This window comes from Eumetopias jubatus, unplaced genomic scaffold, assembly GCF_037043125.1.
Source record: "Eumetopias jubatus isolate StellerSeaLion01/CBP00866 unplaced genomic scaffold, mEumJub1_p1.0 scaffold_1, whole genome shotgun sequence".
In the NCBI taxonomy this organism is placed as follows: domain Eukaryota; kingdom Metazoa; phylum Chordata; class Mammalia; order Carnivora; family Otariidae; genus Eumetopias; species Eumetopias jubatus.
Window position 1 is genome coordinate 68,921,027 of NW_028274807.1, and position 13,408 is coordinate 68,934,434.

Consider the following 13,408-nt stretch of genomic DNA (forward strand, 5'->3'; position numbering starts at 1 on the left):
GGCCACCAGCCTCCCTCATTCCCTCCAGGCATACCTTGTAGAGCATATAATGGCTTTTTGTCACTGCAAAGATGAGGTTGATGTTGTTCTCTGCCAACTTCTCTCCAAGCAAGGCAAGGGATGGATAATCCTAGGGCCAAGGCAAAAAAAGGTCAAAGCTGTAACATTTCTAACAGGCTGAGATAGCAGCCCCCAGCTCCAACATGCACTCAGGCACTCATCATTTGCTGGGAAAAGCATCTTCCCCTGGCCACCCTTAATAACCAAGCCCCATCCGCAGCTTCAAACTGGGGAAATACGCCGAGATCTCCAGGAAAGGACCCTTTGGCACCTCCCAAACTAGATGCGTTCCCCCCCGGCCCCTCCCAAGCCAGAATGGAGATATGATGAGTAGGAGATCCCCACACCTGATCCGTGCCTCCTCTATCCTTCCAGCGGGAATGGGGCAGAGGAGAGGCCCCCCGAGTCCACCCACCACATCCTACCATCCACCACCAGCACCTGGTCATTATCTTTCCTGTCTTCCCTAAGACCTCTCCTCCCTATCTCCGTGCCCTATTTACCTTCTCCTAAGCCCAACAACTGGGCCTGTCGATGTCCCCCACAGGTCTTGCTCACAACTCAGAATGGGCAGAAGAGGCTGCTGACCTCTGGATTAAAAGTTGGGATGTGGTGGGGGCGGGGGGCCAGGCAGGAGGGGAGGGTGGAGGCTGAGAGGCAGTCTAATAATGCCCTGAAGGACTTTAAGGGCTAACGATGGGTACAGAGGTCCTCATCAGCTCTTACAGTTATCAAGTTTCATAGTTATGAGTCCATTTTCCAGACTCCATTATTCTTGGATAATATGTAAGGCTTGAAACTGGAGAAAATGGGCTTGTCCAGCAAAACAAACAAACAAACAAAATATATAAGATATTTCTCTCTAGCCAGACACCAGAATGGATTTGGGAAGGAAAAGGGTATAGTTTTTTGTTTTGTTTTTTTTTATTGCACAGTTAAGTGTGACAAGATCTTGATAATTGTTGCATCTAGGCAATAGGTATATAGGAGTTCATTTCACTGGTCTATCTATTATTATACATGTTTGAAATTTTACATAAACTGTTTTAAATGACATGGTCATGGTCACAGACTATTGAGAATGGAAGGTCCTTGGGGCCTCCCATTCTGGGCAGGACACCTGCAGCCATACTCCTGACACCGACAGAACTCAGTGCCTACGGGAGCTCATTTCTAGAAGTCACAAAGTATTATCGTCACTTGTTTTTCCCTGTAACTTCTGTCCCAGTTTTGATCTCCACAGGAGCACAGTCCCTGCCCTCCTGTAAGATCACCTCCACCCTCTGAGACGTATCCTGTCTGCCCTGGTCACCTCTTCCTCAATTGGCTTGCATTTAAGTGCACAATGGCAGGAAGATGAACCAGCTACAGAAATTGGTGAGAAATGTTCTAAGTTAATGAGGAGTTCTGGAAGCCTAGCTGGGCGAGATGGAATAGAAACCTGATTCCCAGAACAGACTGGAAAGTCCATGAGTGGAGGGCCAGGTGAACACTTGGACCACAGGCAGGATCATGGGAGCTGGGCTGGGGTCCTAGGCTCTCACCATCTGATTGGACACAGTGTACTCGTTGGCCTCGTTCAGGTGGCATTGGCCATCATGTGGCTGTACCAGGCCCCCCAGTTTTCCATCCAGCGCGATGTGGGGCACGTCATCCGTAGTGAACACTAGCAAATGCAGTGCATCCTTTCGCCAGCCGATCTTCTCCTGAGGACAGAAGTTTGATGGGTGCCAAGCATTTCTGACTGCTGCCCAAGCGTGCCCCAGGACATTGGACAGGGCACTGGTCCATCTCCCCGGGTCACGGTCTGAATCAGAGGCATTCCCCTACATGCATAGCTGGGGAGCGCTCACAGAAACCACTCAGGAAGGATTCCACAGAGCTCAGAAGAGACACAGCCTGGACTCAGGAAGCCTAAGTACACAGAGACAAATCTGCACAGCTAGGCCTATACTGGCCCAAGTGCCTGGAACCTCCCTCCTGACCATCATATGCTTCCCTGCTCCTTTCAGTTATACCTGAGGGCTACCCCTTCTAGCTGCATGTGTTATTCCTTCATCACAAAAGCCTTTAACCCACCTCAACCCAACCCCCGACAATGTACTCGGGCTGGCTGGCCTTATCTAAGATGACCAGTAAGGGAATACTTCAGTCACCCAGTGAGACACAAATCGCTCAGAATGGAGTGTCCCAATGATTAATGGATCTGTCTTTGGAGGATCTGGTAAAAATCTGCCATCTAGTCTGGTAGGTGTAAACAACTTCAGTCATTAACTGAGCTACTTTAGTGTTTAAGGTCGATCAGATTGTTCTGTTCTCCCTTCCCAGCTTCATACATTCACTCCAGTCAGAGGCACAGCTAAACATGGTCTGTATGGCAAAGGGAAGACTGTTTCTCATATTGAGCCACTGTGGCCCCAATGCTACACAAAAACACTCCCAGTTGTTATTATTAGCAGCTGGACCCTGATCCAGAGCAACAGAAACTGAGACATGGCTACTTTCTTACACACAGTGAAAGGGCATCCCCAAATATGTTGGTAGCACAGTGAATACATGAAGTATTAAACACGTCGAGAGTTATCTACACATGCATACTTGATGTGAAAGCCGAAGACTGGATTCACAGATTTTACAAGTTAAGAGTTGTCGTTCTTCAGACATGAGGGGTTGAAGGCATCAGTGTCTTTCTTATCACCATACTGATGAATTTAACAGCCTTAAAGAACTATAATATTTTCTCACTTGCTCCAAAAGCAGCATGGAAATAAAAAAATAAATCACAAAAAGTCAGACTAATGAGAGGGAGAAAAAAGGTTTGAAGAGAAGCCAATGAGGACTGAGAGCAAGCAGGATGCCTCCTGTGAGAAGGAACTTAACCTTTTGGGGAATCAGTCTCCTTGATACTCAACATTCATCCAACATATATTTGCTGATCTCTACTGTGTGCCAGGCCCTATGGAAGGCACTGGGTCCACAAAACAGCTTATTCCAGATCCCAAAGAGCTTACAGGCAAATGGAAACACAACTCCAACACCTCATGATGAGGGCATACAATGTCAAGGGAAACAGGAGGGGAAACGGAGGGAAAGCCCTCCCAGGGTATGTGAAACTTAAGCTGAGCTGGAAAGACAGGAAGGACTCTTCAAGGAAGCTGGAAGAAGAAATGAAGGAGAAGGCAAAAGAGCGGGGTGGGTGTTCTTGGCACTAGCGAAGGCACAAAGAGGAGGCCAAGCACATTTTGCGGACCTAAAATAAGAAACCTAGCAAGTCTCTGACAGCAATGAAAGCTAAGCCATGACAAAACTAATCTGTGGTGTTAGAAGTCAAGACAATAGTTCCCCTTGGAGGCACAACTAGGGGGAGTTAATAACTGACAAAGGTCACAAGGAGGCTTCTGGTTTGCTGGTGATGTTCTGTTTATTGATCTGGTATTTCTACCTTGTGAAAATTTACGGAGATGCACTCTTCTGTTGTTTTCTGCACATACTCTAGACTTTGATAAAGAGTTTAAAACTGTGAGGGGCGTATGGGTGGTTCAGTCGGTTAAGCATCTGCTTTCGGCTCAGGTCATGATCCCAGGGTCCTGGGATAGAGCCCCATGTCGGGCTCCCTGCTCAGCGGGGAGCCTGTTTCTCCCTCTGTCCCTCCCCCCTGCTCATGCTTTCTCTCTCAAATAAATAAATAAAATCTTAAAAAAAAAAAAAAAGAGTTTAAAACTGTGAAATAAATAAAGCAGTATATTATAAACCATGGAGTGTGGGAGGGCAGGATGCTTAGGAGACAGAGCATAATCAAGAGAGTGTAGGGGGCCTGGTGGCTCAGTCGGTTAAACAGCTGACTCTTGGTTTGAGCTCAGGTCATGATCTCAGGGTTGTGAGATAGAGCCCTGGGTTGGTCTCTGTGCTGGGCGTGGAGCCTGCTTAAGACTCTCGCTCTCCCTCTGCCCCCCTCCTCCCTCTCTAAAAAAAAAAAACAACAAAGTGGGGGGGGAGGAATGTAAATCAACAGCACTTTTTGCAGGAAAAATGTGGATCTGCTATCCACGAGGACACAACAATGTGCTAAACACCCTGACAAGAAAGTAGAAGAACAACCTTTAATTTGGCAATGTGTGTTAAGAACCTTAAAGAAAATCAGAGACCTAAAAAAATGTACAGAGAGTTAGTTTCCATGGGTCAGAAGTATTAATGTTACTGAGATGTCATTTCTTCCCAGACAGATCTATAAACTTGACACAATCCCAATCAAAAGCCAAGAAGGGCTTTTTGAAAAAATAGTAAGTTTAATCTAAAATTCATATGGAAAGGCAAATAATGGAGACTAGTCAAATAATTTTCTAAAAACAACAAAGTTGAGGGACTCATTATCTAAGGTCAAGGCTCATTATAAAGCAACAGTAATGGAGACAACCAATAAACATAGACGGTGGAGCATGAAAGAGATAAATAGACCCACACATATATGGTCAATTCAATAGAAGGTACTGGAACAATTAGCCATCCATATGGAAAAAAATGAAGCTCAATCCATACCTCTTACTAAAGAGATTAAAAAATTAACTAGACCTAAGACTAATAAAGCTTCTGAAGGAACAGGAGAAAACCTTTGTGACCTTCATCTAGGCAGAGATTTCTTAGATGATTCACAGGAGATGAATTGGACTTCATCAAAATTAAAAACATCTGCTCTTTGAAAGACACCATTAAGAAAATGAAATGACAAGGCATGGACTGGGAGAAAACATTTGCAAAGAAATAAAAACTGATAAAGAACTTGTAAGCAGAACACATAAAGCACTCCATAGGTCAGTAAGAAAACAGACAAATGAATTTAAAAAGATAGAGACTTGGACAGACATTTCACCAAAGAAGAGATAGGGATGAAGATAAGCGCAAGAAAGGGTCCTCAACATCATTAGAACTGCACATTGAAACCACAATAAGAATGCCATTAGATAGCTATTCCAATGACAAACACACTACCCCTGATAATACCAAGTGCTGGCAAAGATGTGGTGTAATTGGAGCTCTCACAATTGTTAGTGAGAATACAAACGTTCCAGCAACTTTGGAAACAGCTTGGCAGATTCTAATAAAGTTACACATACACTTACCGTCAACCCAGCAATCCCCCTCTTTGGTATTTACCCAAAGGATATGAAAACTTATGCTCACATGAGGATTTCTATGTAAATATATATTTTTTGAGATTTTATTTTTAAGGAATTTCTACATCCAACATGGGGCTTGAACTCACAACCCCAAGATCGAGAGTTGGAAAGAGCCAGCCAGGTGCCCATCTACGTAAATATTTATAGCAGCTATTCATAATCATCAAAAAGTAGAAACAATGTGCATCAAGTGGTGAACAGAGACACAATGTTGTACATCTATACAATGGAATACTGTTCTGCACAAAGAGGAACCAACTAGTAACACACACATAACTTGGACCAATCTCCAAAGCATTACGTTAAGTGAAAAACGCCTGACTCCAAAGGCAACGTACTGTTCATATGATACTTGGGAAAAGACAAAAACAGGGACAGAAACAAATCGGTAGTTGCCAAAGGCTGGGAGTAAAGGGAGGGGCCAGCAACAAAGGGAGGCTCAGAAAATTTCTGGGGGAGGGAAATAATCTCTATCTTCACTGTGGGCGTGGCTGGAAGACCTTAGCCTAAAAGGGTGAGTTTTGCTCTGTGTAACTTATCCCCCAATAATGGGACTTAAAGCAAAACAAAACAAAAAACCCTTCAAGAAGTGTACATCTTTTCACTCAATGATTTGACTTCAAGGGACTCTATCTGCAAGTTTTCTGAAGTATGCACACAGCATTTTCACCAGCAGTGACACACAGGGAAAGACGTGAATACCCTGATTCAGGAATGGTTAAGTAAACGGAGATAGCTTCTCTCTGGCCATTAGAAATGATGTTCATTAAAAGTATGAAATTATGTGTAAACATGTGTAATATTAAGTGGAAAACAAAGTATACAATACTATAATGGCGGTGTGATTACAAACCAGGTGAGAAACGAGCATGACTTTTGAGGAAAAAGAGAGTAAGAGCAATTCAAACAACGTACACCATAATGTGGTTGGGGGCGAGACGACAAGCAATATCTTTTTCTTTTTTCCATTGTGCCCCCAACTGTCTTTTAGAAGCAAGTACTACTTTCACAAGACTGGGTTTTGAACGCGGGTCTGTTGTTCAACTGTTTCCGTCTTCTCTTCCACACCAGCTCCCCAGGGGGCTTGTAGGAACCTAAAGGAGGCTGGCAACAAGGACACAGAACAATGTGGAACCTGGGTGCCCCCAAATAGGCATTCCCATTTTGTTGCTGCCCCTACTTACCCATGCAGCTTTGACCAAATTTTTTGACGCCTCAAAAGCTTTTTTCTTGTTAGTAAAAACAGGAATACTACTACTTAACATTTACTGATCACCTCTACTATTCCACTTAATCTTTACCACAACCCTTGTAATGTGGGGAATATACCGCCATCATGTAGATGGGGACACTGGTGTTCAGAGACATTAAGTAGCTCAAGGTCACTGAAAGAGTAAGGACCAGGAAAGCCAGAGTCAGGTGATCCATTTCTTACTTACAAAGCTGAACTAGCCAATCATACAGGGAAAGAGGATGACATAGGGGTGTGTGTGGGGTTGTGTGTGTGTGTGTGTGTGTGTGTGTGTGTGTGTGTGTGTGTGTGTGTGTGAGAGAGAGAGAGAGAGAGAGAGAGAGAGAAATGAAAGAATTCATTAAAATACTTAGTAATCTCTCAACTAATGACTGCTGGGTCCAAGATAAATGTTTGTTAAATTGAAAGGTTGCATCTGAAACAGAAATAGCTCTACAAAAGAAGAATGGCGCAGCATAATAATAATAATATTTGTTTTCTCTGAACTGGACTCTTGTTATGTAAGTGACGTTAACAAACTTGGCCCAGAGGTTGGGCTGCAGAGAATGAGTCAGGACATGCTTATTCATTCACCCAGGCTTTTGGGCTCTGATTTCATAAGCAGTGACTCCACAGAGGATTTACATTAGAAATAATTTTCCTACTGTCTGCCTGGATTATTTTGAAGGCTTAAGTTCTGTATGCCATGTTTGGGGCAGAGAGCAATAGTGGGAAAGCGGACTGCTTTTTTTAAAGAAAGAAGAGCTACAAGATGGAGTATGGTGTGGTAGCCAGAGTACATGAGCTTTTGAACAGACGAGGCTGAGTTCAAATTTGCTTTGCTCTGCGACACCTCTCTCAGCCTTGGTTTCTTCATCAGTAAAATGGAGGAAATCCTATTTTGCAGGGTTGATACTAGGTGTAGATGTAATGTATTAAAAAGCCCTTAGCGGGGAGCCTGGGTGGCTCAGTCGTTAAGCGTCTGTCTTCAGCTCAGGTCATGATCCCAGCGTCCTGGGATCAAGACCCGCATCAGGCTCCCTGCTCAGCGGGAACCCTGCTTCTCCCTCTCCCACTCCCCCTTGTGTTCCCTCTCTCGCTGTGTCTCTTTCTGTCAAATAAATAAATAAAATCTTTAGGGAAAAAAAAAAAGCCCTTAGCACATAAAAGAGGGGCTACAATAAGGGTCTATCATTACTCTGAGACTGGTACTAATTTCTCCATTTCTTCCCTTGGCCTTCACTGCTTGATGTGGGAGCCTCTGCCATCGTCACAGGGCCTATGAAGTACTGCATACTGAAAAGTTTAAAAAGCCTTGAATTAAAACCACAATGAAATTCTACCACACACCTAACCAAATAGCTGAAACGAAAAAGACTGACCACATCAAATGCTGATGGAGATGCGGAGTCACACGCTGCCGCGAGCAATGTAAAATGATACGTGTACTTTGGAAAACAGTCTGGCAGTTTCTTAAAAAGTTAAACACCCACCAGATGACCCAGCAAATCCACTCCCAGCTACAGAAGGAAAAGAAACAAAGGCAAACATCCATACAAACACTTGAACACAAACATTTATAGCAGCTCTATTTGTAATAGGCCAAAATGACCAGATATCCAAAACAACCCAAATATCCATCCACAAGTAGATGGATAAACAAGTTGTGGTCCAGCCATGCAATGGAATTCTACTCAGTAACAAAAGGAAAGGATGGAGACACTCGACAGCACAGATAAGTCTCAAAATCATTGTGTGCAGTGAAATAAACCAGGCCAAAAAAGTATATATACTGAATATATACAATTTTAGCAAATGCAAACTCATGTATAGTGACAGAAAGCTAATTAGGGGCTACCTGGGGTGAGAAGCAGGAGACACAGGAGGGAGAAATGACAAAGGAGCATAAGTACTCCCTGGGGAGAGAAGGGTATGTTCATTATCTTGATCGTGGGTGCGTGGGTGTGTGTGTGTGTGTATCTCCCAGGTGGTGTGTAAACATGTCAAAATTTCTTAAATTGTACACTTTCAATATGTATAGTTTATTATACATCAGTTATACCTCAATAAAGCTGTTTCATTTAAGGAAGACTTGGTTTGCTCATAAAGTCTCTTAATTACAAGAAATGACACGGATAGACAAACATCAGTAATGTGCAGGGGAATACCGCTGGCACACATCTTCTTGTTCCACGGCAGCGTCGCACAGCAGTAAGGGGCTCGTCTGGCCGGTCCCAGGTCAGCCCCACACCTGCCTCAACCTGTCTTTCTGACCTCGGGCAAGTTACTCAGTCCTCTCCCGCTGCTTCTCTTCTATAAAAAGGAGATAACAGAATACTGATAAAATGGGGCTGTTGAGAAAATGACACAGAGGAGGGACACCCAGCTCTGTACGTTTATGTAGTAAACAGTTAAAATCTGACAATGACTGTCATCGGTATTTCCACCGAGTTGCACATCTGCGACCTAAGTATGTAATTCAGAAGCACACAATCTTATCTTCGCACTGTAGGGTCACGGGTGATGTTTATTCTCCTTCCTGCTTATCTGCATTTTCTATACTTTTAGATTGAATATATTCTCTTTTTAGAAAAAAAAAATTTTAAGAGAAAAAAAACCTAGACCTATTTATTTAGCTACATTTTTCTCCACGTCTCAGAGTAAAACCAAAATATTTAAAAGCCAGTTTCATTAAATGCCATAGAGGTCAGCCGCGAGATGAAAATGTCAGGGGCTAGGCAGGACGGAAATGTACCCGACTCAGAAGCAAGAAATGTGGCATCCGGCCAAGGTCGCAATTCACTTAACTTCTCTTGGTTCGCGGCTCAGATCTGCGTCAAGTTCACCACGAGGTCTGTTTTAGCCTTCAAACCCCCATTCCCGCACTCGCTCAGGAGAGGACCTCAGCTTTTTCATCACCAAAAGAGACAGATACCGGGACTGCCTCCCCGTCGACTCCCGGCGGCTCACAGTGCCTTTCAGTCCCAGGGGCATCCTCCTGGCCTCTCTGATCCCTCTGTCCCCAAAGAAGGAGTATTCCTCCTGTCCCGAGGAAGCACAGCCCCTGCATCCTGCCCTCTTTGGAGAGTTTATTCCATCGGTCATTCTCTTTTCTGGTTCCTTTCCATGTGCCTAAAAACATGCTCATGACCCACTTTGCATAACTCTTCTTGTGACCCAGCTATGCTGCCAATCTCACTTGTTTCTGCCTCTAAGACTGGCAGATTTATGGCCTCTATTTCCTCTCAATTCCTTATCATCAGACGTCTCCACATGACCATGACCCCCAGACAGCAATTTTCACATCCTGTCTCCCTCCCTCATGCGCACGTGGTTCTCTGCCCTGGCTGCACTTTAGGGTCCTCGAGGGAGCTTCACCAATACGAATGCCCAGGGCTCCTGATCTAACTGGGCTGATCTGCCGCCCAGCCATCAGGGTTTCTAAAGCTCCCAGGTGGAGCCTTATGTGCAGCCAAGGATAAGAACCAATCCCATGGCCACCACAGGCCTTGCTCTTGGGGCCTCTGTGCCAACCCGGAGCTCCTTTGAGCCCCCCTGCACGTCCGGCACACTGCACCGTCCCTCCCCTGCCCCTCTTGCTGCTCTCCCAGCAGTTGGATGAGGTCAAAGACAACACTGTGGAGATTTACTTGGCTGACTGGCAATCACACCCTGCACTTGCCCTCTCTCCTGAGCTTTCCTCCCAGGTCTGAGCCAAAACCCAAGTGTCTGCCATCACCTGGAATTCAGCTCATCTGAAGATGCAGCACCATCTTTGGCCCAGATGAACCGCTCCTCCAGGCTTCCTCATTTCTGACAATGGGACTATCACATGCCCTCTCCCGAAACCTTGGAATTACCTTTTTCATCTTCTCTGTTCCCCCAACAGCACCAGCCAGTCCCAAACTCCCAATTTTCTCATTCCTGTGTGGAGCCAGAACCCTTGGGCAATGCTAAACACGATTTCCCAAGCTTTCCCTTCACTTCCTAAACACTGCAGGCGAGCAGGCACAGCCCGAGGCTCACCTTCCTCCTGGCCACCTACCTGCACTCTGCCGGGGAGGTGTGACCATGACCCAGTGTATTCCAGCTCTTCCAGGTTGGCAACCCACAAGGGCAGGCGGCCACACTATGTGGAAAGCAGCCCTCCATGGACTACGGATGTGAGCCAGGAGTAATGAACGGCTGGGGGGACCGTCACCAAGCCCGAATCTCCGATCCCATCCAGGTCCCTGGAGGCAAACCCTCTATCTATCTGTCTAGTTCTGTGGGGGACCAACCCGCTGAACCAGGGCTGGGGCCAGAGAGTACTTTCCCAGGGTGGAAAACTCAGTAGGGAATTTGCCCTCAGCAGCGAGGATGGATCTGGAGCTGCGGAAAGAGAGAAAGGGGTGCAGGGCCCACACCCCAGAATAGCAAGAGCACTGGAGGCGGCATATGCTCAGCACTCAATGAAGGACAAGCAGGTGAACACACACACACACAATCAGAGCTGGGCACCACAACCCGACCCAGCGGGGTTAGAAGTCTCCCATCACAACACTCGCAATTCCAACAGCTATCTAGTATGCTTTCCATCCTCACAAACATCTCAGTTGAAACACCTAAATACGGGAAGCACTAAGGGCTGCGGACTGGCTTGCTGTCTGCATCAGGCTGTGGGAGCGGGAACGGGCAGAGGCCAGGCACACAGCAGGGATGGTTACTGGGAGGACCCGCACAGCCAGGCCTGCGAGTCCGTCTGGGGGACCTGGGGCTCTGTGAGACGGTGAAGAGGAGGCAGCAGTCCACGAAAGGGGGAAGTGGGAACCGAGATGATAGACCAGGCCTCCCTGACTTTGAGAAAATAAACAAAAACTGGCTCCTCTCAAGAGTGAAGACAAACTTGCTGCTTTGTTTACTTCTAACATCTGGCCCAGGACAGCATGGGGACCAGGCAGCAGAGGATGCGGTTTCTCTGTCACAATCAGGGACTGCAAAGGGTGACAAAGGAGGAACATCACTGAAGAGATCAAGAATAGGCTGCCAGGGGCACCTGGGTGGCACAGTCGGTTAGGCCTCTGACTCTGGTCTTGGCTCAGGTTGTGATCTCAGGGTTTTGAGATCAAGCCCTGTGTCGGGCTCTGAACTCTGCTCTCTCTCTCTCTCAAATAAGTAAATAAATCTTTAAAAAAAAGAAAAAGAATAGGCTTCCATCTCTCCTGCCAACCTCCAGTTTGTCCCTCCCCCCCCCCCCCGCCACCGGGAACAGCTCCCGCACTGTACCCAGACTTTTACCCCATGGTAAGGTGGCTCCACGGAAAAGCCACTGGGAGCAGGGAAAGCTTTTCTAGGCACCAGGTCAAAGGAAGCTGTGCTTGGCACACAAATGAGTATGCACGGTGGTGTTCACGGTCATGGTAGCCAGATACAAATGCAGCCTAGAGGGTGTTCTGCTGCGAACGAGAGAGGACAGGCTAGAACGGGCTACTCCAAGAACAAACGCACTAGTGCTTACTGGGCCCAGAAACTGACTCAGAGGAAAACTGTAGCGCCTGAGATTTGGAAGGAATCCCAGAGGTGGCCTTGTCCTCGCTCCTGCCCAGCGCAGGGAGCGTTCCTCTGGTGTCCACACCATGTGTGCAGGGAGCCCCCACTCACATTCACTGTCCCATCCGGCAGCCTATCCCAGGGCTGAGCAGAGATCTTTGTTAGAAAATTCTTCCTTACCTTGAACTCAAACCTGCTTCCTAGCACACCCCCACCCCGCCGGGACAGCCAGAGGAGTCTACTACCACCTCTGTGATGATGTCTGACCTCAGGTATGCTTTTTCCCTGGTGTCTCTCCTCCTGGTTGACCTTAACCTACTCCTCCTAAGATGTGGTTTCCAAGCCCAGCACCATCCACTTACTCACTGTCCTCTATTCTCTCACTGTGTGTCTTAAACACAGCCCCCCGGGCATATGCAATTCTGGGGATGTGGTTTGACCTCACAGAGGAAAGCAGGGCTGGGACTGGCCTCTTACATGCCTGCCAGTCCCCAGATCCATTCCATAGTGACTTGCTTTACACAGGGACCACAGCTAGGCATGACCAGTGAGAAGGGTAGCCTCAAGAATGCCCCAACAGGGGGTGCCTGGTGGCTCAGTCGGTTAAGTGTCTGCCTTTGGCTCAGGTCATGATCCTGGGGTCCTGGGATCGAGTCCTGCTTGGCAGAGAGCCTGCTTCTCCCTCCCCCACCCCCCCACACCCCTGCTCATGCTCGCTCTCTCTCTCTCTCTCTCTCAAGTAAATAAAATCTTAAAAAAAAAAAAAAAAATGTCCCAATGGGACAGTGCTGTGAGGGCCTGAAATGCTGGTTTCTGGGAACCTGAGAAAAGCTGATGTCCCACTCGGCTGCCTAGGGAAACAGGGATGGAAGCCTGCCCGAATGTGGGCTGGCCTGCTTGTCGGAGACGACCCACAACACCCTCCAATACGCGATGTTCACACACAAGGGCAGGCTGGAATCAATATGCCATCCCAGGGGCATTTTCCGTGAGGATGGAAACACTAGCTTTAAATGACTGGGTTTTTGGACCTCAAGGTCAATCTAATCAAAGTGAATGCTCATGCAACACGAAGGTATTGATACAGCCCATGGGCCTCCATCTCCAGCCACCCACTCCCTTGTTGTTGGAAAAGACCCACCATCTGAAAATGTGTCTCACCGCAGCACTGTCTGTGAGCAGAACCGCTGGATTATGAATGAGAAGGCAGATAGCAGAGTTCCCATTTTACAGATAGTGAAGCCAAGGACAAAGATTAGCATGCTCGCTCAAAGGGCTGGGCTCCATCGGCACTCTGACTGTGGGACGGCACTAGAGGTCTCCCTGGGAAGTCCTGAGGGCTGACAGAGCCATGTTATAACTGCTTCCTGATAAACAAGAAACTCTTAGTTCCAGAGAAACAGCAGACCGTTTC

The 13,408-nt window shown here is 46.8% G+C and overlaps 1 protein-coding gene across 3 annotated transcripts in view; it reads right to left on the reverse strand.

Annotated features, from left to right (window-relative positions):
- The window catches only part of ITGB5 (integrin subunit beta 5), a 112,171-nt gene that overhangs the window by 49,704 nt on the left and 49,059 nt on the right, over positions 1 to 13,408 (reverse strand). For all 3 annotated transcript variants that reach the window (XM_028091290.2, XM_028091289.2, XM_088024852.1), the window contains exons 6-7: positions 1,605 to 1,766; positions 35 to 130 (exon numbers count right to left, since the gene is read on the reverse strand). In XM_028091290.2, the coding sequence (XP_027947091.1) occupies positions 35 to 130; positions 1,605 to 1,766 (258 nt within the window). The remainder of the gene's footprint in view (positions 1 to 34; positions 131 to 1,604; positions 1,767 to 13,408) is intronic.